Raw genomic sequence first — 27,822 nt, forward strand, 5'->3', positions numbered from 1 at the left:
GGCGCACACAAAAGTTACACAAAAAATTTGTTATTAAAAATAAACGCGTGTCACAAATTTCATTTATTTATTAAAACATATGTCCTTTGAGATAGTGCACTTGATACAACTTTATACGAGAGAGAGGTCGAGTTGTCATCGTCTCTACGTGATGTAATAAATTTAGGAATTTATATCAAAAAAAAAGTGAAAAAGTTTCACTTGTCAAAAAACGAGAGATACCGAGGCAAAACTTTTACTTTATATTCAAAAATTGTTTTAATCCGAATTTTTTTGTTTTAACATTTACATGAACTTACACCTCTTTCTCTCTTTTTGTTATGCAAATTTACACAGGGAAAACTCCCTCTTAGACTTCTGTTTGTTACATATTTTTTTTTCCACGAACTACCAGTGGGAGACACTTTTATTGTCCGATTTTATGAGCTTTTTCCCTCTGTACGTGTCTTTTAAATAAAAAATAAATTTGTCACGACAATCAGTTTACCTTTGTTGTTGTTATTGTGGTTAATAAGCCGATAAAAAAGGGTACGCATTCCGCGACAGAAGGTGTAATTTTCCTCGAGGGACCGTCATTCGTCACGTTCATGCAAAATATACTCTGAAAACAGCGAAATAGAATGAAAAGGATTCGTTGAAATTAAGAGCTTAACCGCATTTTTCACAAATTTTCCACAAAATTTAACTTTTCATATTTCAAAAGAAAATTTTTGATTTTTTTTGAAAATTTTTCATGAATTTTCCGAAGTTTTTCCAAAGCTTTCCACAAAATTTCCGATTTTTCACAAATTTTCCGATTTTCCACAAATTTTCTGATTTTTCCAAAAATTTTCACATTCTTCATTGCTTTCCCATCAATATTATAATATTTCGAAAATTTTTAAGATTTCTCACATTTTTCAATTTTCCATGAATTTCTCCAGCTTTCACAAATTTTACGAGCTTTTACACTAATTTTTTCATTTTATATTGCTCATGGGACTCACATGGCAATTAATTGTTTGAAAAATTTTCAAGATTTCTTAAGTTTAGCAAATTTTTCATTAATTTTCCGATTTTTCCATAAATTTTCCGATTTTTCCAAAAATTTTCACATTCTTCATTGCTTACGAGACTCCCATCAATATTATAATATTTCGAAAATTTTTTAGATTTCTCACATTTTTTCAATTTTTCATGAATTTCCCGAGCTTTTACAAAGCTTTTCCAGCTTTCCACAAATTTTCCGAGTTTTCCACTAATTTTTACTCCTCATGAAACTCACATGGACATTTAACTGTTTAAAAATTTTTCTAGATTTCCCAAGTTTAGCAAATTTTTCATGAATTTTCCGAGTTTTCCTAAATTTTAACGATTTTTTTATCCAAATGCTTATAGTTTCCACAAACCACTTAAAACTATATAATAAGAAAAGTTTGAATTAGCAAATGGCAAAAAAACTTACCGTAACGGACAGACGGACAAACCATTAGCATTTTACTGCATTTTCCCAAAAATCAAATTCTGAAATGTGGTAAAAAACGAGCCAGATAATTGTCGTTGTACACCGATTTTTTTTTGTGGGCGCGTACAAATTTTATCAAAGTATAAAAAAAATGTTAACATTCCATGAAAAGGCAATCATCACAACTTTATTTTTATTTTAAATGACACTTTATCAGCGGTGTCGCGTTAGAAAGTCGTTTCACAAGTCAAAGTCTGCAACCATCGCGGGTGTACTCATGGGACCATCGTGATCATCGTGAAAGGTCGAATGAACTTCGGCGTCGAGCTCTTTTAATTCAGCTTCCAATTTTGATGTTGTTGGATTATCGTCGTGAATTGTTATTGTAGTTTGCGTTTTTTTGTTCATCTTTTCTTTTGGCGGAGGCACTTCGATGCTGTCGAGTAGCTCGATTTCCTTTGTCAACCAACGGCGATACCAAACGAGTCGGATGAATATTCCGAAAACGAGAATGACGATGATTAGAGCTGGACTCATGATGAGGTATTCGCGATACCAAGGGGCATCGTGATTGTCATCGTACGTTCTAATTGGCGAGTAGTCCATCGTGTTAAGGGGTTCTGGAAGAGAAGAGTTTTGGCATTTTTGAATGATGGGTTTCGTTGTTGTTTAAGTTTGATTAAAATTTAATGATATTAACGAAAGAAAGTCATGAAAAAAAGAAAATTTTAATTTTTTTAACATAATTTAAGTAATTTAACATAATTTTATAAAAAAAATTAAAAAATTAAAATAAATAAAATTTCAAAATTTTTTACAAGTTTAAATCTTAGTTTTTGATTTTAAAATAAATTGAATAATAAATTTTCTTAAAATTTAAGTTTCATTAATTTTTTAATAAAATTAGTGATAATCTTAAATATCAAAGAAAATTTTAATTATATATTTTTTTTTTCAAAATTCAAAAATTATTGCACTCTAAACTATTGAAAAAAAAATAAAATTATTAAAAAAAAAAAATTTAAATACAAAAAAATTAATTATTAAATTAAATTAAAAAAATTAACTTAGAAAAATTTAATTTAATAATAAAATTAATTAAAAATTGAATTTTTCTCAAAAAAAATTTCTTTAAATTTTCAAATAAATAAAAATGCAATTTTCATAAAAATAATCTAAACAAATAAAAATTCGGCCTTTAAAAACTAAATCATTCCCATTTCACTTCATTCCCATTAAAAATCTAAGTGCTTGTTAAAATTAGCTCGTTATTTCACGGCTGAATTTCGCATATTGTAGTATGTTCGATTTTCTATCTATTTTCTTTCATCTTCGAATATCTCGACGCTACATCATTAATCTTTAAAAGTGCGTCATATGGCGGACTACAATGGACGACGGCCGATCATTCGCTACAAGTTGTATCTGTTTTACACTCGTCGTATTTCATACAAATAAATAGTAATAAAAGTTATGAATGTTTAGAATGAATTTGTACAGTAGCAACAAAATGTATTAAACTACTTTTTCGGCGAAAAAACATGTGTTTGTAATTAAAATTTTACAATTACTACTAATAATGATGATGCTCATTGCTTACATTATTTCAAAAAGAAAAATTCGTCTCGCGCCACGTCTCGGAAGGAAATTCCGTGAAAAACTCGTGATTTTGGCTTTTTTGAGTGATTTTTCTTCTTAGACAATAGAAAATTTTTTAACAAAAAATTAAGAGCTCGAGATGAAAAATTAATCAAAAATATTAAAATTTTCATTGTGAGCTAAATTTTGAATCTGAAGTTTAAAATATGACTCACAATGAAAATTTAGTATTTTTTTTAGTTTTTTGTGGTTTTAATTGATTAATTATCTCTTTAAAAATTTTAATTAATTAATTAATTTATTTTTTTTTTAATTTTTTTTGGTTTTTGAACTGATTTCTTGTCATTAGATTGGGATCGTTGTTAAAAAGAGCTTTAAAAAATTATTTTTTTTTTATTTTTTATTCATGGAAAAAATGTTTTTCTTTAATTTCTCGTCACGTTTTGGGAAGAAATAGGTCCAAAAATCCTAAACAAGATGAGTTGTTTGGATTTTAGAGTAATTTTTTCTTGTAAAACTTCAAATTTTTATAACAAAAATTACACATTTAGAGGATAATGGGTCATAAAAATCAACAAAAAATTACAAAAATTAAAAAAATTAAATACTCGAATTTTCTTTGAGTCATAATTTAAATAAAAATGTGGAAATTAAATAAAAATAAATAAAATTCTAAGAATTTTTCTAATTTTTAATTTATTATTACTTTAATCATTTTTTCATTATATTTAATTAAATTATTTTTTTTTAATTAAAAACTTTAATAATTTTTTTAATTTATTTATTTTTTATAATAAAAATTCGAAGCATTTTTCTAATTTTAAATTATTTTTAGTTTATTTTTTTTTATTTTTTATTTTTATTTATTTAAATTTTTTTTTTGTTTATTATTACTTTAATTATTTTTTTATTTTATTATTTTAAATTTATTTTTATTTATTATTTTTTTTATTTAAATTTTATTTTAATTCATTTTTTATTTATTTTTAAAATTAATTTTTTTTTATTTTTTTATTTTATTTATTTATTTTTTTTGTTAATGATGAACTATTATCTTCGTAAGTGTCATTTTTAGCCTTTAACCTGAGTCTGTCAAACAAACAGACACTCTAAAACTGATTTTTCATTTCTCTTTAATCTTTTTCCGTAATGTGGCGCGAAACTTGTTTTTTACATAATTCACTTCAAAAATAATAATGATGCTCATTACTCATGCAAATTATAATGAAAATGATGGAATTCACGAAACTGTCAATAAATGCGAAGGAAAAAGATGAAACACAAATCAATTTGTGAATTTTTTGAAAATCATTCAAATGAATCTAATGATGGGACACGAGGGACAAATGTTGTCGTCTTTAATGATAATAATGGTTATTAATATATGGGTCATGTGCCAAAAAATTACAACAGCCCAGCAAAAAGACATGAAATGATTGGCATGTATCTTTTGTGTGAGTGACAGTTGTTAATCTTGCGTATTTTTAGGTTGACGTCGCTCGCTTGCTCGTCTGAAGTTAACAACGAAGACAATCACCGAAGCGACAAACGACGAACGAGCCAAATCAAACAATTTATCTTTTATAAATATAATATGCTTCGTTTGATATTCAAAAATTTATCACAATTTTCCTGTGTGAGCCGAGAAAACAATAGTTTTAAAATACATCAAGAAGAGACAATTAAAGCGAAAAACGACATCAAAGCAACGACATCAATTTATTGTTTTCTGGTTTTGCTTAGAATATTTGCGTAAATATTTGATGTGTTTCTATTGTTCCTCCTTGCCGTCGTCGCTCGGCGTATTGTTTATGTTTGGCACAAAACCAATGATTTTTTTGACAAGAAATTCTCTCATTCACTCACTCGCCGCCATCCGTACGACGTACACTGATCCACGTGTAATGTCAAATATTTGTAGATTTATTTATAAATAAATATGAGAACATTTCTTAACATTTTTTTTACGTTTTCTACAAGTTTCGAAAATGAGCATGAAACGAACAATAACTTGCAACAACATTTAAACTTACTTTATTGTTTAAACTTTTATTATTATTAGTTTTATTTTTTTTTCTTAATTTTTATTATTTACAATGAAATGGCACTAACTGAATATTATGATTATTAACACATAAGCTTTCTTTTATTTACAACAAAAATTAAATTTAATTATCAAATATAAAAAAAGTACTTTCCCATATTGTGAGAGACGTAAACTAACTAAAAAGACGCAATTTTATGGAGAGCGAGACGGTCGTCGAATTCGACGTCGTGTGAGTGCGACGGAAATTTTCTGAGAAAGTCTACAAGTTATGAGAAAAGTTAAATAAATAATCGGCAAAATTTACCGATAAATGGTTTGTGTAAATATTGAAGGGTATTAATTATTGTGTTTTTATGAAATGACATGAATTGATGATTCAATGAAAAATTTTATTTAATTTATGTTTTTTTTTTCAAAGTCCAACATAAAATGCCTAAATAAATTTTGAAAAGAAAATATTTAAATATATTTATTTGATTTTTTTAATATTATTAATTTTTTTATAATTTTTTATAGAAAATAAATTTTTTTTTTTGAAAAAATATTTTTTTCATATTGCTCAATATAATAAATTTCAATAAAAAAAATTAATTGGGTGAAAATAAAATGGACAATTATGTTCAATATTTTTTCAGATTTTTTTTCGTTTTGTTTGTTTTATATTTTAAATAAATAAAAATAAAATAAATTAAAATTTTATTTTTTTTAAATTTAGCAAAATTTTAGTGTAAAATTTAAAAAAAAAATATATTTTTTGGATTTGTATTTTTTTTCTAATATTAAAATCTTATCTGATATTAAATATATTATCATCAATAAAATTTAAAAAATTCTACAGACTTTATTTAAAAAAATAATTTTTACCAAGATTTTCACAACTTTTGCTTTTTCTTAAATTTTATATTTTTTAAAATTAAATTCGATAAAATTTTCAACTAAAAATTTTAATTAGATTCAGTTTAAATAAAATTGAAAAAAATATTGAACAAAAATTAAATTTATTTAATTAAATTAATTAATAAAATTAATAAATCAAAATTAAATTAAATGAATTAATAAAAATTTTAAAAATTTATTTATTTTTAGTGATTTTACAATTTTCGAATAATTTTAAAATTAATTAATTTTTGAAAAAAAAATTCTTAAAGTTTTTCTTTAAGCTTTTGGTAAAAATATTTTTTAAAAAATAAATTCAGTAAATTTAAAAGTCTCAGAAACATAAAAAACTCAAATTTTTTGTTTGGTAATGAAAATTCTTCTGAGTAGTATCGTAAAATATCAAGAAAAATTCTCAGAATTCTCCTCCCACCAAAACGAAAAATTCCATTTGATAAACTACACACTCGAAGAGGTCACTCAATGAAACATCTGGCATACTCTCGTGCACATCAATAACATCAAAGAGCAATTTAAAGTCAATTCTCAAAAGAAAATAAAAAATATTTCGTGCAAGGCGCCTCTATGTTCAACCTGCACGAACATCTGCAAATTCACGGAAGAAGAAATGCCGATTAAATAAATTAAATGTCGATGATGTTTGGTGATGATGATGATGCGGAAAAGTGGAAAACAAAACACTACTCGACCCCAACTATCACTCTATTAAATGCTCTAAATAAATGGAAGGACACGTTTATAATTCCATTTATCTTTCCTTTTCTTTATTTGATCAGATACTGCTGCTACTTCATAATTGTGACTTCTTTATTGTGTACCGAAAGTACATTTAATGGGAAATATATGTGTAAAAGTCATGCAAGAAAGTCTCTTGTCCTCGTCTCCGTACTACACTATTTCCCTTAAGCAATAAATAAATTGAATTTCTTACCTTATCTACATCTATTCACGATGACGACGACGACGACCGACGTTACATTTTCTTCGCACTGTAAGAAAATTCATGTCTTGTGAGCTAAAATATCTGCGAGACGTCAAAACATACTAACAAAAAATGTACATTGGGACAATATTTGAGAATGTGAACTGGGTCGAAATTTGAAAATGTGCTGTACGGAAAAGTTAAGAAAGTACATTGGGGTAAAACTTGAGAATGTGCATTGGGAAAACCTTTAAAAATTTGGATTGAGACAAAATTTCAGAATGTGCATTGGGATGCTTTTACAAAAAATGCATTGGGGTGCTATTTTAAAATGTTCATTGGGGCAAAATTTTGGAATGTGCATAAGGACTTGCATATTTTATCCTAGCACATTCTAAAATTTTTCCCAATGAACATTTTGAAATAGCACCCCAATGCATATTTTGTAATAGTAACCCAATACACATTCTGAATATTTGTCCTAATCCATAATATGAAACTTTGTCCCAATGCACATTCTCAAGTTTATTCTTAGTTTTGAGCCAATGCACATTCTTAAATTTTGACCCAGTTCACATTTTCAAAATGTTGTCCCAATGCACATTTTTTTTGTTGGTTAATTAATTTTCAAATCTCGCAGATATTCTAGCTTGCGAAACATGAATTTTTCACAGTGCGTTTTTGTGTGGCGTCCATTTACGAAAATTTTCCTTATCCGATTTATGACTTCTCTGACATTCCTTAAACAACTGAAATAATTTGCATAGTTGTTCTTTGCGTACATGTGGCAATGTGTTCTCCGCACAGACGTTACGTGATGTTTGTTTTTCGGTAGACATTGTTTTGCTTAACTAGAAGGATATGGAATACATTTACATAGACACCGTCATGAATAAATTCACGAAGGAATACACCTTTAACCCACAATCTAAACAAAAAAGATTAATTAAACTTTCTTCGTCATAATTGCATTAGTAGACCATTTATGGTGTAGTTACACAACTCCTTGCTTCTTATCTCGTTTGCACTCGTTGGGGTTTGTTTGTCGGTCTCTGTTGGTTCAATGACGGCGAAAAAAAAAGAAATTACCCCAAAAGTATATCACCATACGCCGCGCCGTATCTAAGAGGTAAAGTCCTACAAATGTAAATCTTACTCATAAATAATAAATATCTAATTTAAATTACCAACAGTGGCAATAAATAAATATTTACATCTTGTTGAGACTCACACACACACACAAATATTTGGCATGCAAAGTGTTTTTGATGCTGCTCGGTGTAACTTTACAGACAAACAGATTATGGCCTTTTATTTTAAACGCAAAGTGACTTTGATTTGTATCAGTTTAATTGGTGTTAAAAGGTTTTCTTGCACGCAGTCGACACTTATTTTCGTGCAGTTGAAAGACCTTTAAGATGGCAGAATAAGAGCATTACGTGAAAAATGGCAAAGTATTTAACTGTCTGAAGAAATTTTTTATTTTATTCTATTCGGACCATTAAACGGATAGAATTTTTTATGCATTTATTTTCAGTGCAAAAATAATTTTTTTTATTTCAATTGGATTTTAAATAAAAAAAATTTTTATGAATCGTTGAAAGTGAAAAAAGAAATAAATTATTTTAAAATTGAATTGAAGAATTGAAAAAATTCATCAAAATCAAGAGAAGAAGAAAAAGGGCTTAGGAGTAAAAATTTTAACAATCTTTTCAAAAAATAGTGAAAAATTAAGAAAATCTTCCTTATATTTTAATTTATTTTTTTTTTTAATTTTTTACAAGAAAAAAAAATTAAATTAAATTAAAATTACTAATTAAAAATTTAATAATTATTAATAATAATATTCATTAATTTAAACAAATTTAATTTTTTTTATTAAAATTTTCACAAATAATCTAGAAAAATTCTGAAAATTATGTCATAAATTTAAATAAATATCTTCTTTAAATACCCAAATTAAAAAAAAATAAATAAATAAAAAGAAAATTAAATAAATTATAATCTTAATAATTAATTATTTTTAACCTAAAAGCTTTTTTAAGATTTTATAATTTTTATAAATTTTTTTATTTTTTTAGACTTAAAAAACAATAAACTTAAAATTTTTATATCAGATCTGAAGCAATAATACCAATTTCATTTTAAAAGTAATTTTTTCATTTTTGTTGGTTTTTCATTTTTAATTTTAATTATACTTTAAAAATAATATAAAATAATTTTTAAATAAAATTTAAAAAAAATTATTAAATTTTTAAAATTTTAAATAAATAAATTTTAATTAAATTTTTAAATAATAAATTTTTTTAATACATATAAAAATCATAAATAAATATTATAAAATATTTTTGAAGTAAAATTAAAATTAAAAATGAAAAATCAACAAAAATAAAAAAAAAATATGAATTTCATAACTAAAAAAATCTAGAAGTTTCTTCGAGACAAAAAAAATATTAAAACTCATGTATTCGCGAAATATTGTTTTGTGCGAAATATTTATAGATAGATTTTGAACTCAGACAGCCATCGCCTAAACAATAACAATTTTTTACTTGAAAATACGCACAAAAACACAAAAAAAAAAACAAAACACATTTTTCTTGTTGATTCCATCTGTCACCATTTCAAGCTCTAAGACTTAATATTCATCCGAAAAAACATTTTTCTCATTTTTTTTCACATTTCTGTAAATCTGCTCGCAAATGACCTACTTCGACATTTTAATTATTCGTGACAGCCTAGCAAGCAGCTTAAGTTCGATTTGTGGTGACAATCTGCAAAGACAAACTTTCAAGCTTTTAATTTTTTTTTGCAATAAAATGGGGACGCCTTGCTATGCGCTACCTTCGTATTCTCATCGGATTAAAAAATCTATTGAATAAACTGAAATCTGCACAATGGCACGACGTCGTAAGATTTCCTTTAGAATTCCTTGTTTAGCATATCGTTTAATAAAAAAAAACCTGTAAGACGAAACTTTTATAAAATCACGATTCTTCCATATCCGAAGACGAAAGTAAGGTAAAGAGAAAGAGAAAAGCAGAAAATTGAATGTAACAATTTTATATGCATGCAATTTTCGTCTCGTAGCAAAAAAGAAAAAACTACGGGATCAGTGGATAATTTTTCTTTCTTTTCCCATTTGTGGAGAGGAGCAAGAACATGTTGCAAGATGCACGAGCAGGTTTTCCAATTGTTTATTCTGTCTACTTTGATAAATGAATTTTATTGCTTTACAGCTGCTTTCGTTCATTTTTCTGTAAAACGTCATGGCAGCAATTTACTTGAAGAGAAAAAAGTCTTTTAAACACTTCAAAAAATTTTTTTTTCGTTTTAAATTCCTCGAAATGTAAAAACTCGACGATTGTTGCCAGAAATCGCACTTCACTCAATTATTCATGACGCAACAACAAGGAGAGGAGCACATATACAGCGCGATATTTAGACACGTGATTGTCAAAACAAATAAACAGTTCGTCATATTGTGTCAGATAAATTAATGAATAAATTTGAATAAATGATGGTTGGTGTCAGTCAGGTTCGCGTTCTCTGTGATTGTTGAGTGACACAAATGAGCAATTTGCGCGAAATAATTTCATTTAAAAAGCGCCCTTCGATTGGTCTCGCGCAAAAATATGTGAAAAACGAAAAAATTGCGGGAAACTTAAAATTTAATTTTTAAATTTATTAAAATTTTGTCTTTTAACTAATTTTAAAACAATGATTAGAAAAATAATTTAATTTAAATAAAAATTAAATCTTCAATTTAAAATTAAAATTAAATATTTTTTATAATTTATTTTAAATTTGTCTTTAAATTAACTCAAATAAAATAATAATTTGAAAAATAAAAGTTTAAACTTCTATTAAAAATCAAAAATTGAAGAAATTTTTAAAAAAATTAAATTAATACCTATTGTTTTAATTTTTTTTTTTTTGAAATTTATAGAAATTTAATTTTAATTTAATTAATTTATTACCAAATTTATATTTTTTTTTTTTAATTTAAAATTTATTTTTTTTTTAAATTAAATTTAATTAATAAATACAATAATTTAATAAATTAATAATTAATTTTTAAATAAAATTTAAAAAAGTTAATTTAAAATGATTAATTTAATTTATTTTTATTAAAATTTAAAAAAATTACCTAAATTAATTAAATTAAAATTAAATTTTTATATTTAAAAAAAAAAAATATTAAAACAATATGAATTTAATTTTTTATAAACTTCTTTAATTTTTGATTTTTAATCGAGTTTTTAATTGAAGATTAAATTTTTATTTTTCTAACTATTATTTTAAATAAATTCAAAGACAAAATTAAAATAAATTGAAATTTTTTATAATTAAAAAATCAAAAATTGATCAAAATAAATTGATTTTTTCCCTCAATTTCACATTTATCGTGACTTCCAATAACGAATAGAAAAAAAACAGGAATTCAATCGTACGAATCAAATCATTCACCTGAGTCATATTGACGACCTCCTCACGTCATTTCTCCTTCAATTTCTTTTTCGGAATATGAATGAACATATTTTTACACAACAATTCCTCTGAATTTGAAATTGCACGAGTAAAAGCAAAGCAAAAAAATGATTGAATACAACAAAAAATGAAACCTTAACCGAGAAAATATTCCATGCTGAAATATTTTTTGTAAAGTTTTTTTTTATTCCTCTCGCTCTTTATTTTATACATTTACAATTCACACACATGCCTCGCCTCCATGTTCTTCTGTTCGTCTGAATAATCTGATTAGATTTTTTTTTGGTATTTTTCACTTCTCTTTGCTTTGCTATTTATTTTGTCTCTCCCTAAATTCACACACACGCGGCACACACCCAACATGCAAATGGCAAAACACGAAAAAACTGTTAAAACATACATAAAATTTACATTAAACCGCTTATATTGTTAAAGATTTTCATTGAAGTACACTTAAATATTGCAGACTCTACTAAACCTTTTTGAAAAAAAAAAATCACATAAAAAAACGACTTTGCATGCAAAAATATGAATTCAAATAATAAAAACGTCATAAAAAAAAAGTTATAATTGCGAAAGGATAAGCTTAGATTTTGATTTAATTACGTATGCATGACCTGAATCAGTGAATTTTAATCCAAAATAAACTATTATGTTACGCCAAATGAGGTTGAATGTCAAATAAACTCCGTTATTATACATCATAAATTTTCTCAAACCCTCCCTCCGTCGTCTTTTGTATAAATAATTTTTTTTCTCTGAATTCCTTTGGATGTGAATTTCGGTGCGTGTTAATGACAGCTAATCATGCCATGTCCAAATTTTGGTTCCATCCCATATTTTTTTATTATCGCATATTTACCGAGACACAAAGAAATAACAACAAAAAAAGAAAAACAGCGGATTAAAGCAAACTCGATTCCAGAACTCGTTCACGTTCTCGGCGCCCGCCACAAAATATAAAATATATGAGAAAACGTGATACTAACTTACGCATGGATGATAATGATGACGCTGGCGGTGATGATGGGGGCAAGGTCGTTCTTAAATAAAAAAAAAAAGTGTGAGATGATAAAACAATTTGGTGGATAGGAAAATTGACTTGAGCGCATTTTCATTCGATTTTCAAGTTTTATGAATTTTGTAAGTATTTTTTTAATTTTTATAATTTTTAGAATTTTTAACTTTTTTTTGTAATTTTAGATTTCATCCAGTTTACTACCTTTCAATGACGATCAATTGACGAAGGTATAAATATCAGTTTAAAAGAAAAAAAAAATAAAAAGGACCTTACCAATAAATTAGTGACTGTGGAACAATAAAACATGAATAGAGAAAACCTTGTGCCTTTTTCAACAGTAAGAGTAACAAAAATGCTGAAAACGATTTTAATGGCAATTACTATAAATTTATGCTTTTCAACTACTAATTACTAAATGCTTCTAAATTCGAAGAATATGAAATCTTTAATTAACCAACTTGGCGATCTGATACTATGATATAATTTCTTCAAACCAATCGTACTCTAATTAGAAAAATCGGAATCACAAAGGACGAATTTGAGGCATCAGGAGAATGGATGACATGAACTTCGAGGAAGAAATGAAAAAGAACAAACTCAACGCAAATTCTTTGACTTATAATCGGTTTATCAGCCAAAAAATCCATCAGAAAATTTATCGGTAGGCCTGATGTCTGATTCCTACACTTGGGTTTGTTAATAAGAGCAGTTTAAAATTAAAGCTCAGTCCTCTTACTTATTCTCGACGTTCATCATCGAGTTGGAACTTTATAAGAACTTTTTCTTCAGAAACATTTCGATAGTGATCTCACTCACAGTAAACTTGACTTGCTTGACTTAATTCCTTTTCACCCCTTTTCAGAGGCATAGGGTCGCGGTGATTTCCCTCCAGTTTTGGCGGTTCGTTGCCAACGTTGCGATGGATCGCATGGTGAGATTGCGATCAATTGTTCGAATTTCGGCCTCCATACTTCGTCTCCAAGTTTTACGAGGAGTTCCGCGTCGCTTTAAGCCCTGAGTAAATCCATAGTAAACTACTTAGATTCTATTCGTTCAAAAATATTAGAATTTTTTTCATAATTAAAAATTTTAAAGCTTACAAGATTCTTTAACCATCAGACAGACCCATACGATCGCATTTTTTCTCAATTCCTTGAAGATGCAATCAAAAATATGAAAGAAAGTAAAATAAAAAATCGTAGGTGGAGTTGTAGTGACAGTATTTATAAACAGCACGACAGATAATGAAATAACAAACCAATTATGAAACAATTAAAAAATATGCATAGCGACCAGAAAAATTATGAGCGAACGCGTCCAAGTGAGGCGTGATGTTGTCAATTACGTTCGCAAGCATGACAGTCGTTAAGTAATAAATATGCACATGGATTTTCTAAAAATACAACAATGAAAATTTTATTTATGAAAATCATATATGTAAGTGTGTGTAAGTCGACAACGCGAGACGACGAACGACGTGCACCGACAAATGCAAGAAGAAATATTATTGTGCATTCTAGTGGTTTTTTGAACATCACATCAGTTCAAAAAGATTTTAATAGTAAATGAAAACCCAGACATAAATAGATTTTTTGTTGTTTGTCTCATCACGTCTTTTTGTGTTTCTTCGAGGCAAAAGCTGCATGCACACGTTTGTCTTTTCTCTAACTTTTTAGACACACGAAAAAGACAAAAGTAAACGCGACAACATCGCACACACATGTGCAAGTGTTAGATATTTGTACGTCGTACACACAAACACATTGGACACATGCCAATTTATTGTCTTTGTGACAAGTAAAACAGATAGTTTTTGTGTTGATATACAACTATTTTCTAAACAATATCTTCGAATATTATAATTAGAAAAATGTTGAAAATATCTTTGAATGTCTCGTAAAATTTTGTAGCGCTTGACGGTGATTGGACTAGATTTCTCATTGGTCTTTTTTTTTCTTGTTACATCGTTCAACGGTCCCTTTCTATTTTTTTTTGTGTTCTTTTGTTTCACGCCAATTAAAAAGATTTTTTTGTTCAAAAAATACTTTTTTTTTGTTCATAAATCACAAAAATAATTGTTATATGATCTAGCGCGATCTTACGAGCCGGAAAATTTTATATTTATTTATTTTTAATTACCTCCTCTCAAAGATTCCTGAACTTTATTACCGTGTACCTACTTAAAAATTTGACACAGAAATTTTTATTTTTTATAAAGGGTAGTTAATTTAACGAATTTTTCTCTGTTATTGAAAGGTATTTTTCAGAGGTGTAGATTAACTAAATTAATTTAACTTAAAAACTTTCCCTTATAATTAAAAGAATCAATTAATTTTGTTTAAATTAAAAGGTCGGTTTTCAATTCTTAAGGTTTAATTTTTTATTTTAAATTAAAGGAATTAAGATTTTAATAATTCCTGAAAAAAGTAAAAAAAATGTATTAACAAGCAAAAAATTTCTAAAAAAAAAATATTTAAGTACCTATCATTAAAAATAAAGTTTTGTTTAATAAAAATTTTAAAAAAAATTTAGATTTAATTTAAATAAATAATAAAAATTATTAAATAAAATTAATAAATTAAATTTAATATTAAATATATTTTTAAAATAAAAAAAAAAATAATATGAAAAATAAAACGTAAAAAATAAACATTTATTTATTTTAAAAAAAGTTCTAAACTATTTCTAATTTCAATTAAATGTTTTTTTAAAGATTTTTTAAGGATTTTATTTAAATTAATTTTTTAATTTAAAAAATTATAAAAAATAAAATGACTAATTAATTATAAAAATAAAAAAAAAATTATAAAATTATTTTCATTAAATAAGGATTTCATTAAAAATTAAAAAAATTAATAAAAATTAAAAATATTATTTTAAATTAATTTAATTAAAAAAATTAAAAAATTTAAAATTAAATTAATTTTAAAAATTAAAAAAAAAATATAAAATTATTTTCACTAAATAAGGATTCATTGAATTAAAATTAAAATTATTAAAAATAACGAAAAAATAATTTTAAAAAATTATTGAAATTAAAAATATTAAAAAATTCCTTACTTTTTTTATTTATAAAAAAATAAAATTATAAATTTTCAATTTTTTTACGTTTTAATTATTTTTCAACATTTATTCAATTTATTTTAATAATTTTATTTTTTCATCACAAAATGAAAAAAAATCACAATATCAAAGCAAACGTAAATTTTGTGGTTATTTTCCATTTGGAGCTTTAATTTACCAACACAGAAAAATTTGTTCACACAAAAATCAAAAACATCAAAGGATTAACTCCATCCCTGTTATTACCTGCTATTGACTTATTTAACAAAAAAAAATTGAATGGTGGCATACCTCCGAGTTTCCCCGATTCGCAACACGACATCGATGTAATAACACACGACGAAAGCACAAAACACACACAAAAAAGTAAAAAGGTGGGCGCTCGCAACCCACTTTTGTCACAGACAACAAAAAAATTTCGAATGCAAATTGGTAATGAATTCATTATTAGCGAGATTTATTAATAAAGAACCAGGGAGCATACGCGCGAAACCATCATCATCATCATCAAGAACGTTGTGAATGAAAGAGGAAAAAAAAAGTGAAATGTGTGTGTACGACTCTCAATTATATAATTTTATTACAATAGAATAATATTAATAAATTTCCATAGAGCCGCACACTCGTTCGTACGATAAATAATAATAATTTTTCTTGGCAACGACTGAACGTGATGTGTGTTTAACGCCCGATTCATGAATGGTCTCTCTCTCGCACACTGTTGCTTAGGACGATCTCTGTTGTTATTTTTTCCGTACGAAGCCTTCGTCCGTAGCTGCACGGGAGCCAACATTAACGACGAGCAACTCGCTCTCGCGACACGTCGTTTTATACACCTGTTTCACAAGAAAATCTCGTACGACGCTCTCTGTTATACGCAGACTCTCGCAGTTGTTATACCAGTCGTCGTTGTTTGTGTTTTGTTGTTCGTCGTAGCGAAGTCGGAGTTACATTGTCTGTATTTTTCATAAAATCATACGGTTTGTCTGTAAAATCTTCAGTTCGTCGGGAGCCTTTAAGCAAGTCGTATCTCGTCTTTTCTTGTTACGGATAAGAATTTTTTTGTTAGATTTTTAATAACAAAACGCAGGAATTTAAATGGAAATTTTTTTCAACAAGTTAAAAAAGTAAGGATTTTATTAAAATAAAAAAAAAATAAATATAAAAAAAAATTCGGCAATATTAAAATAATTCGAGAATCAAAGGAAAAGTTTCGAATTGTTTCTGTCAGTCGTCTTTTTATCGCGCAACCAAGGCATGAATATCATTTAAAAAATTATTATTATTTACAAGATGTTAAAAAAAAGTGATGAATGAAAAATAATAAATAAATAAAAAAAAAATCATAAAAATAATTATTGCTATTAAATTACAACAACAACAAAAAATGTGTTAAAAAAAATCAAATAAATAACTATCAAAAATTTATAAACAGAGAGCAAAAAAAAAAGTAAGCAATAAAATATGTATTTTTTAATTAAAAATTTATTAAATATTTGTGAAGGGTTATAAGAAAGTGTTAAAAAACCACAAAAAATATGGTTATAAAATATTAATAATAATAAAAAATAATAGTAAAGAGACCCCTTTTTCCGCTCTCCGCCATTTATTGTCCGTCCTTCTAAATTGAGATCATTTGTCAGTCCCACAACAATCTTCTCCTCATCGCATCGCATCGTTCGTCGTCGTGGTTGTTGTTGTTGTTGTTATTATGTACTTTAAAACGTGTGATTTTATTATATTTTTTTCCGATGTAAACATACATGTGAAAATGAAGACACAATGCGTCTTTAGTCTCTTGGTGACTTTAAGTGAAATAGAAAAAAAAATTATTGATTTTCCTTTTTTTTCTTCCTTTTTTTGTCGTCTTCATTTTTGCTCGATTCGACGGCATACGACATTTATAATAAATCTATCAATATCATATGATAGCAAAAGTCATGGTTTTTAGTCACACGCCACAACGCAGCGAAAATAGCAACAAAAAAAAATATAATACGAACATATGAGGAGAAAAGAAGCGCAAAAAAAAATATAGAAAGAAAAGAGGATGGAACGTTAAGTAATTACTTGCCTTAATGAGCAAAAATGTACGAATTTTAATTATTTTTGGTATCAAATTTTCTTATTATGTTATTTTTGTGAGAGTGTATGTCTACTTGGGGTTGAGAAAAATATTGCAATCTAATTAATTTTTATTTTATTTTTATTTTATTTTATTTTATTTTTTTTATTTTTTTTATTTTTATTTATTTTAATTTTTTTTTTTTTTTTTTTTGTAAAAAATAAATATTTGAAAAAAATTTGACTTAACGTTTTAAGTTGAAAATTAAAAGAAAATATATTTCTTAAATTTTCAAATTTTGTACATAATTTATAAAAAATTAAATTAATTCTCCAACATTTCAGGCCTGAAAAAACGTAAATTATAATTTAAAAATTTAATTTTAATTTTAAGTTAAAAAAATTTTGAGACCTAAATTTTGACTGAAAAAAAATTTTTTGACTTAAATTTTAACTTATAAAAAGCTCTTAAGACTTAATCATAAACTTAAGTGAAAAAATCTGAAATATTTTTACTTAAGATTTAATTTAAAAATATTTAAAAACTCAATTATTTTGAGCCTTTCAAGTAATTTTTGAAAACAAAAAAATTTTTTTAATTAAGTTTTTTTTTATTTGACTTAATGTGACTTAGGTTAAACAAAAATCCAATGAAATGAATTAATTAAAAATAAAAGTTCTTAAGTCAAAATTAAATGCTTTTTATTGAAAAACGATAATAATGTCCTCTAAAAATAAATTTAAAATAACTTTTTTTTTATCTATCCAAAAATTATTAAAAAATATTTTTTTTTCAAATTTGGTCTAAATCCTAATGAAGGAAAAATAAAATTAAAATAAAATAAAATTTAAAAAAAATAAATAAATATAAAAATAAATAACTAAAAAAAATTTAGAAATTAACATTCAACAAATAAATAAAAAAAAACTTAAATTTTAGTCAAAAAATTTAAAAATAATTTTTTTTTAAAGTTAAAAATTACATCAAATAATTCTTAAAAGTAAAAAAAAAATAATTTAAAAGTTTTTCCATCCCTGTGTGTGTTTTCTCCTAACTTATTGATCCAAAAATCTTCTTTTTTTTTCGAAAGCGTGTACTTGTCTATGTACCTTTATGGTAATTAAATTAACTTTGAATGGTTGTTAATTAATGTTCAGGCAAAATAAAACAGAAAGAACGCAAAATGCCAAAGAGTAAAAGGAGAAACATAGACGAGAGAGCGAGCGATGTATGAGCATGATAAGATGATACCGAAAATCCTTTAGATCCCTTTTTATTAAATTTTAAACATTTTGCTGCTATGTATTTTTCCTTTTTCCTGCAATAGAATTGATTTCAGCTACATTCGAGATAGAGATAATCAGATAACTCTTACAACACACACAAAAAACGTGTAAAAAACAAATAAAAATTGTTTGCTTACTCCGAATGTTTCGGTCACATCTCTGCCTTATTTCATTCAGTAGCAGCAGCATCTCTCTGTCTGCTTCCTGCATGCGGAGCCAGAGTGTGAAGAAATTTATACGGAAAACCCCCATTAAAAAAAAAAACGAAGATGAGAAAAAGGTTCATATCACATTCTGAACAGTTGTATCCCTTTTCCGGTGACATAAATGTGGATTGAATGATGGCAAACATGACACTTTGATGTTTAGTGAAAAAAAAACGTAGAATTGGAATGCTAATGTTGGACTTGGGACTCGTTTGTAGTCAGATAGGAGAAGATAGAAAAGAAATGTTTTGTTGTGGTCATGAAAAAGGGACGACGACGAGTCTTATCGCATTTTTTGATACAGTAACTGAACTTAGTTTTATGAAATTATCTTCTGAGTCATGAAAATTATCTTATTTTGTGATTTTTTTAATTTATTAATATTTTTTTATAACCTTTGAACCAACAAAAAATTTTTGAAAAATTAAATTAATAAAAATTTACAAAAATTAAATAATAAAAAAACATAAATAAGGAAATTAAATTAAATTTACATTTTAGAGTAAATTTAATTCTTTCAATTTTTTTTAATTTAATAAATAAATTAAATTATACTAAATAATAAAAGTTATTAATAAATTACTCAAAACTCAATGACAAATTATTAAAATTTAAACAAAAAACAAAAATACTGTATTTAAATAGAAATCAAATAAAAAATGTTAGAATTAAATTAAATTTAAATTTATAATAAATTTTTATTTTTAATTATTTATTTTCTATGCCCTAAAATAAAAATCATCGAGGGATTAAATTATTTTAAATAATTTTTATTTTAGGGCATAGAAAATAAATAATAAAAAATTATAAAAAATAAAAATTTATTATAAATTTAAATTTAATTTAATTTGTTCATGAATTTATAATTTTTAAATTGAATTTAAGTTAAATTTAAAAAAAAATAATTTAAACCATTCTTCTTTTTTTTTGTCAAGAATTTTTAAATAAAAAAAAAATTAGTTAATAATTTTTATAAATTAATTTAAAATTTTAATTAATAATTTTCATGAATTAATTAAAAAATTTTAATAAAAAAAATTCAATTAAAATTTAAAAAAAAAATCTTTTACAATTTTTAAGCTCTAAAGTTACTCAAAAATTCAAATTTTTTTAAATTTTTGATTTTTTTTACATTTTTACACAATTTTTAAATATTTTTATAAATCCTTTAATTATTAAAAAATAAAATTATTGATTAATTATTAATTATTAATAATTAAAATTTATTATTAATTATTAATAAAGTAAAAAATAATTTTTTTTATTTAAAAATTATAAAACTTTACCAATTTTTTGGCATCCAAACCACAAAACAGACATCATCACCATTAAAATGCAATATTTTTCCGTAACACATTTCCCAAAAAAAAAAAAAGATGAAACAGGAATAGTTTTGGTTTCGGTGATAAATAAATCGAATCAACAATGTTAAACAAACAAGATAAGAACGCAATCTATCAATGTTAGAATTTATCAGCTTATTTATAAGCAAATAAATACAAATGTTCTCGTACGTTCTTTCACGTTCAAGCCAAAAAAATTCCAACTTATTATTCCAATTTATTTTAAAATTATACTTCTCCAAAAACTGCTATTACTCATCCTGAGTCGCATGCATGCATGAAATGAACAGAAATAGTATTTATGATTAACATATAAATCATCACTATTTTACACTTTTTAGCAATTTCATAGTTGATTGAAACGCAAAATGTAGTTGCTCAAAGCAAATCAAACAAAAATAAATTTGATGCGTTTTCCTCTTTATATAACTTTTTGTTGTTGTTGTTGTATCGCTATTATGTACTACTTTTTGCTCGAATTTTATTTGCTGATGTAATATAAACAGCAATAATAATAATAATAATGAAACAGAATCGATTTGCAATTTCAATGGGAGTAAGCAATATAAATTTAGACGACTTTGAGGAAACTTTTCAATAAAATTAATTTTATTTTTTTTTTTTCATTATTTGTTGTTAGTTTCATTTGTAGAACGCAGCAATATCGATAAAAAAGTAAATAAATTCCAAATATTAACCTTGTTAGTTGCTGATACACCATGTGTGATAATGACCTACTGCACGCCGCCGACCAAACCGGTTTTGCTTATTTGGGTTTAACTTAATTATGAAAACCAAAAAAAAAATCGTATAAAAAATCAGCTTTGTGTGCAATTTTTGATGTGCATCACCGTCGATATGCCCAAATACGTAGAAAAATATTTTTATTTATTTTTTTTTTGTTTTATAGCAAAATTTATTTGTCGTGGATGTGTGTGTGTGTAATTACCTGAAAGTTCACGTTCATTTTATTTTATAATATGTTATAAAATTAATCATCAAAAGTTTATAAAAAGGTTCATCATTTGAACTGTCATAGCCTTGACTCGCGTACGGGCAATAAAAAGTGTGAGAAACTCGTTATTTGAACGTGAATGCGCAACGACGACAGACACAAATCGACATGATGCATGTCAATTATTATTATTTTGTGGAAATGGCAATTTTTAAAAATGTTTCATTTTTTATCATTTTTATTTTTTTTTCTAACTTAATTTTAAATATTTTGTTGACTTAAGTTTTTAATTTTAAGTTAAATTAGAGCAAAAAAACGAAATTTGCAAATTTAAAAAAATAAAAATAAATTAATTTAAATAAAATTTAATACTATAAATAAAATATTTAAAAAAAAAATTAATTGAAATTTGACATAAACTTATCATTAAGTCACATTAAGTCGAAACTTAATTTGTATTTTTTTTTCAAAAATTTTGATATAATTCTAAAATTTTAATTGACTTAAGTTTTTAAATTTAACTTTTATTAAGTCAAAATTTTTAAGAAAAACTTAATTTCAAAACTTTCAAAAACTAAATTTAATTTTTTTTTTCTAAAATAAAAAAAAAATTTGATTCAAATTCAACTTAAACTTATCATTAAGTCACATTAAGTCGAAAACTTAATTTGCATTTTTTTAATTTAAAAAATAAATTAGCTTAATAATTTTATTTTTGACTTTTAAGCCGAAAGTCATCTTAATTTTGACTTATTTAGTAGTTTTTTTTTACTTAGATTTTTTTTAATTTTAAAAAACTTAAGCTATTTCACTGTTGACTTATTCTTAACTTAAGCTTAAGTCGAAATTTTATTTTTTTTAAACTTAAGCTTAAGTCCGACTTAAGTCTTATTAATTTTTCTTAAGTTGAATTTTAAGTCAAATTTTTTTTCGTCAAAAAAGTAAAAAAAAATTACTAAATAAGTCAAAATTAAGATGACTTTTGACTTAAAAGAACTTAGAAGTTAAAAGAAAAAAATTATTGATTTAATATACTTTTTCTTAAGTCAATTAAGTCAAAATTGAAAACTAAATTTTACTCAAAAAAAATTTCAGTGAAATTTTATTTTTTTTTACCAATTTTTAATTTTTGAATTTCAAAAAAGTCGTTAAAAAATGTTGAAAAAAATAATTTTATTGAGGTCTAAAATATGGTGAAACAATTTTGAAATTGCCTTTGCCTTGTACAAAAAAAAATGATAAAACATAAAAGATACCTATAATAATTTGTTTTTTACGACTTTTAGGCAAAATTAAACTTCGAGATATGCATCAGATAAATCATCAAAAGCAGAAGCAACAACGGTATCAATAGAAATAAAAGCAAAAAACAAAAAAAAAAAGAGAAACAAAACATTTTTATTACGAAAATGCAGTGATATAAAGTGCAAAAAGTGATAAATATAAAGAGATTCAAGATAAGTCTATATATTGTGTGTATTGATAGTAAATAACATGAATGTTTACTGAAAGCCTCTAGATTGAAAAGAGCGCAAAGTGTTAAAAGAGATATCAAAATTTAAATAAAACTCGAAACAAACAGCGTAAAATATGCAACACAACGTCGGATCGTGGTACATTCCCTGGAACATGGGAGTGCCACTGCAAAAAATCCTCACAGTTCCGTTCAACGGACAAATGCCGACGGGAGCGCCAGCCTTCCATCAGCCCCAAATTGCCACAGCTGCCGTGCAACAGCACCAACAACAACAGTCCGCGATGCACCATCAAGCGATGCATCCGGCAGCGCAAACGATGTTCAGTCCGTTGTCCCTTCGGAGCTTTGTGCCTCATCATCCGCACGCCCCCCATCCCGGTTTCCCGCACAATTTGACGCCGCAACAGCAACTCACGACAGCGACAGCTGCCAATGGCGGCACAACGCTCACCTCGAATCACACATCAAATGCAGTGCTTCAGCAGCAGCAGCAGCAACAACAACAACAACAACAGCAGCAGCAGCAGCAAGTCGTGAGTAGCCAACAGCAGCAAGGAAACACGTTATCGCCGAATCTCGCAAATCATCATCATCATCATGTGGCTGCCGCTGCTGCTGCTTCGTTGGCGCTGCGTCATCACACGCAACACACTTTGCAAGCCAGTTCACTCATGACGATTCCTTCGATGAAGAAGGTAAGGGAAAAATTTTATTTTACGCATTTTTCACTTTTACTTGAATGAATTTTTGGTAGCTAAATATTTTTTTAGAAAAAAAAAAAATAAAAAATTTATAAATAAAAAATTAATAATTTAAAAAATTAAAAAAAAAATTAAAAATTAATTTTAAAATTTAATTTAATTTTAAAATTATTTTTTTTTTAAAATTATTTTTTTTTTGAATTAATAATTTTTTTGAAAAGTTTCTATAAATTTTGACTTAAATTTAGCCTTTAAATAGACTTTAATATTAAGTTGAAAAAAAGTTTTAACTTAAGCTTGATTTTTCTAAAAATAATTTTTTATTTGACTTAAAGTGATTTTTTTTTAAATCAATTAAGTTTTTTTTTTCTTTAAATTCAATCTTAAGTTTTCTAAGAATTTTAAATTTTTTTTAAATCCTTTTTTTTCAATATGTTATTTAAGACCTTCTACTTAAGCTCACACAATTAGAAAAATGGTTGAAAAAACTTTTTAGTAAACATTAATTGACTTTTAACTCTACTTTTGACTTAAGTTATTGCTTAAGTCACCTTAAGTCAAATTAAGAAATATACAAAAGCTTACTAAGTTAATTATAACTAAGTTGATTATAAACTTTTAAAAAATATAATATTTTTTTCCAGAAAATTTTAAGTCATAAATTTATTGATTTTTAATTTTATTTATTCCAAAAATTAAAATTAAGTCAAAAAGATCTTAAGTTAAAATTTTTTAAACTTTTATTCAAACTTAAGCTTAAGTCAAAAAAAATTATTTTTTTTATAAATAACTTAAAATGAGTAAGAAAAATTAAAAAAAAAATATTGTATTCAAAAAGGCTTGTCCGTCAAAAAAATTTCCAAATTGACATCCAAAAAATATAAAAAAATTAAATAAAATTATAAAAAATTTTTATATTATAAAAAAACCCATTGACTCCCAAAATTTCATTGAAACCAAAAAAAAATGAATATAATTCATATTTAATTACTAATTATTTTGTTTTATATAAAAAAAATTATGTTGAAATCAATACATCATTTAAATCATTAAATCTACCAATTACAAACATAAAATTCCGAAAAATCAAAAAGCGCGCGAAACTTAATACATGATGTATCGCCCAAAAACTCCAAACTCACTTCATGCTGTGTGAAACGATCTCATTTAACGCGCCAATATGATGTGGCAAGTAATAACAACCGCATGCAAAAATTATATTTTTACGCACAACAGTTCGGAGGTACGCCAAATTTTACCATAACACCCAGGCAAAAAGCCTGAATGGCGCGATATTTTTGTTAGACGAAGCGAATATACAAGCGAAATAAATAAATTTTCAGTCCAAAAACTGTAAACGTGTAATAATAGTGTGATTATTAGTGATTGCGGTATTTTGTTTTCTAGTTAGGGATATTTTGTTGTATTGTTGCGTGCTTAGACGAAATAAACGATGCAGCAGTAAATGCTAACACACATTCGACTTGCGATATAAACGACCGAGAGCCTTAATATGAAGAGGAAAAAAAAATAAAAAATATACAAAAAATTATAATGATGCACATTTTTGGTGTTGTTAAAGGATATCCTTTGCTATAAACACCTTTCTTTTATCAATTTTGTATTGATTAACGGTAACTAAGAGGGCGCAAAGTGAACAATTTTGTTCTATAGAGAAGGGAATCAAAAACTGTGCTTTAATTGTCTAGTCGACTTTAATGCTGATTTTCCATTGGGACAGAAATTTTTCATTCAAATTCAGTAACTGTAACGCCATGACGATAAAGCTGTTAGCTTTTTGATTTTCTAGGAAGGTCCAATGGCACAATTTCAATATATATATTTTTTTAATTCTCCATGGAAAAGTACGTTGCATGGATTTGAATTTAAATAGAGAGGAACATTGGTATAAATAGACTTAAATTACTACGGGCTACTTAAAAAATATCACTTTTTTCGTTTTCAGGTAATTCAATACTAAAGGACAAAATGAAATTTTGCTAAGACGTCAATTTCATTAAAAGGTGTTTCCCCGAAAAACAAGGAAACAAAAGTCAAAAATATTTATCAGGATTCGTCTAAAAAGTTTATGAATGGAAATATAATGCAAATTATTAACAAGTACCGAGAAGAGGCACGAGAAATCTTAATCTATACAGAATTGTGAAAATAACTTTTAGCTATTTAGCTTTTAATTTCTAAGAAACACGTAAAAACATGAAAATATCAGAAAGACGAATACTTTTTTTCTGATGGTTTTAGGTTTCTACGTGTTTCTGAGAAATTAAAAGCTTAATAAGTTATATTTACAAACCTGTATCCAGTGGGACGAAATAACCTTTTTTTAAGGCCCTGGGGTCTTGAAAATAAGGCCCTTAAACTTTTACATGGAGAAATTCCGAAATTTTTATTTTTTTGAAAAAATGAAAAAAAATGAAAAAATTTTTTTTTCCAAAAAAATGAAAATTTCAGAATTTCTCCATGTAAAAGTTTGAGAGCCTTATTTTCAAGACCCCAGGGCCTTAAAAAAAATTATTTCGTTCCACTGGGTATAGATTACGATTTTTGTGCCTTTCTTGGTACTTGTTTAAAATTTGCAATGTATTTCCATTCACAAACTTTTTAAACGAATCCTGAATTGAATATGAATTGATTCAAATTTTCAAATCGTTGCTGATACCGATTTTAGCTCCTTAATGAGTTTTGATGACTTAAAGTTGCTCTGAAATTAAAAATAGATCAGCTTTTCGAACCTTTTAATCATTAATTGAACAAACGTTTAACTTTTTTGTATTGACGTAAGGTAGTCAAGAGGGTTCGAGAGGTAGATCATGAGTCATCAGATTTATTACTGAAAATAGTTTATAATTAAGTTTAATAGCTCTATTTGTTACTTTATAACTAATTATTACAATTTTCAGTAAAAAAAATCTGATGATTAATGAAAGACTTGACTTCCAATGAAGCTCAAAGTCGATTTTAGAAGTTTTAGTTAGAAAACTCACAAACTAAAAATTAATTTTTTAAAATCTAAAACTTCTAAAATCGATTTTGAAATTCGCCAAAATTGACTTTTAAAAGTTCCTTGCGTCTATAAAAAAATCAAGCCCTAAAAGCCAAAATTGATAAATAAAAAAAAACCAAAAAAAAAAATATCATTAAGAAAAAAGAAAATGATAAACTTTCACGAAACCTAATGTCTTTCGCGTTTCCATTTAAACAAACTTTGGCATTTTTTTATAATTCCCAAGGAAAAACTATCATCGTAAAAATTCCTCCGCCCTAAATTAGATCGTTACCTCTGATTTCCGTGTAAAGTTGTTGGAGCTCTTATCTGAAAACGATAAAAAAAAAGTAATATTGCGTGATGACTCTCACTAGAGATAGAGACGTCAAGTCATGTCTCTATGTCTATATTTATATAAAGAATCATTAGGGACCTCCGAAGCTATACTTACAATCAACCTGTCCATATTTGTTTTTCCTCTCGCTGCTCCGCTGTCCTGATATGTATTCATATCATATTATATTAATAAATAAAACGACGTAATGACGCAATCAGTGTTTACTCCAATCAAGTTGATTCCTTTTTATATGGCATCCAGAGGTCAATAATAATAATAATAGAAGCTTACCCGACGACGACGACGACGAGCAACGATGACGACGACTGACTATGAAGTGTCTGAGATCATCAAATTGTAATGATGATGGTTATATCTCATTAAGTGGCAGTTTGTTTTTACGATATCTCTAGCGTTAAACTAAACTCATCGTGTACCATTTTGTACGAGAAAATAGTAAAATTGTTACACAAAGACGGTAGTTTTTGTTGTCATGAACGATTATATTTGTCGTCGAAGCAAGCACCTGTAACTGCGATTGCGACCCTTTTAATCGTCATCGTCATAGACTGCGATGTCGTGATCCACTCGATACATGATGTTCGATAATTATCTCTCTCGCATAGGTACGAGAAAAAAAAAGTGTTAAAATTATATGAGAAATGTATAGACAAGGCATCATCACATCACACATAACATGTGAACGCAACTAGAGTGGTGACCTTGTCCGACATTCATGTCGCTTTGTGTATGAAAATTGTGTATTTGTGAAGAAATAAATAAATATACAATTTTTTTTTTGTAAAAAACTTTGCCGCTAACAATTAGTTAGTGGATGTTGAGTAGCGAGCATACGTGTACAAGACAAGAAAAATATGACACAAAAACCCATTCAAATGGTACGACGGTAGTGTAACGAGTACAACAGTTCCAGTGGCAAATTCACAATCGCATGTGAAAA

At 26.0% G+C, this 27,822-nt stretch overlaps 2 protein-coding genes across 6 annotated transcripts in view; one reads left to right on the top strand and one right to left on the bottom strand.

Annotated features, from left to right (window-relative positions):
- Positions 1 to 27,822, top strand: part of LOC134832929 (pseudouridylate synthase RPUSD2-like) — a 228,279-nt gene that overhangs the window by 166,194 nt on the left and 34,263 nt on the right. For 2 of the 4 annotated variants that reach the window (XM_063847162.1, XM_063847165.1), the window contains exons 1-2: positions 16,493 to 16,611; positions 22,626 to 23,511. In XM_063847162.1, coding sequence (XP_063703232.1) covers positions 22,930 to 23,511 — 582 coding nt within the window. In that variant the 5' untranslated portion in view covers positions 16,493 to 16,611; positions 22,626 to 22,929. Of the gene's footprint in view, positions 1 to 16,492; positions 16,612 to 16,851; positions 16,935 to 22,625; positions 23,512 to 27,822 lie in introns of those variants that run through there. The other 2 variants (XM_063847164.1, XM_063847163.1) reach the window with 2 other exon arrangements.
- LOC134832043 (uncharacterized) lies at positions 1,614 to 15,874 on the bottom strand. 2 transcript variants are annotated; one of them, XM_063845930.1, is made up of 2 exons: positions 15,776 to 15,874; positions 1,614 to 2,064 (listed from the first exon to the last, which is right to left on the bottom strand). In XM_063845930.1, exons 1-2 carry the CDS (start codon positions 15,804 to 15,806, stop codon positions 1,685 to 1,687), a joined length of 411 nt encoding a protein of 136 aa, XP_063702000.1. In that variant the 5' UTR covers positions 15,807 to 15,874; the 3' UTR covers positions 1,614 to 1,684. The 2 variants fall into 2 exon arrangements, with proteins under 2 accessions (XP_063702000.1, XP_063702001.1); XM_063845931.1 differs by lacking the exon at positions 15,776 to 15,874 and adding an exon at positions 5,077 to 5,237.

Source organism: Culicoides brevitarsis, chromosome 2, assembly GCF_036172545.1.
Source record: "Culicoides brevitarsis isolate CSIRO-B50_1 chromosome 2, AGI_CSIRO_Cbre_v1, whole genome shotgun sequence".
In the NCBI taxonomy this organism is placed as follows: domain Eukaryota; kingdom Metazoa; phylum Arthropoda; class Insecta; order Diptera; family Ceratopogonidae; genus Culicoides; species Culicoides brevitarsis.

Excerpts from the sequence above, each read along its gene's own strand:
- LOC134832043 (XM_063845930.1), bottom strand. The coding sequence starts at position 15,806 with ATGTCGTGTTGCGAATCGGGGAAACTCGGAG. Across the intron at positions 2,065-15,775 it reads CGAATCGGGGAAACTCGGAG|AACCCCTTAACACGATGGAC; the intron begins GTATGCCACCAT and ends CTTCTCTTCCAG.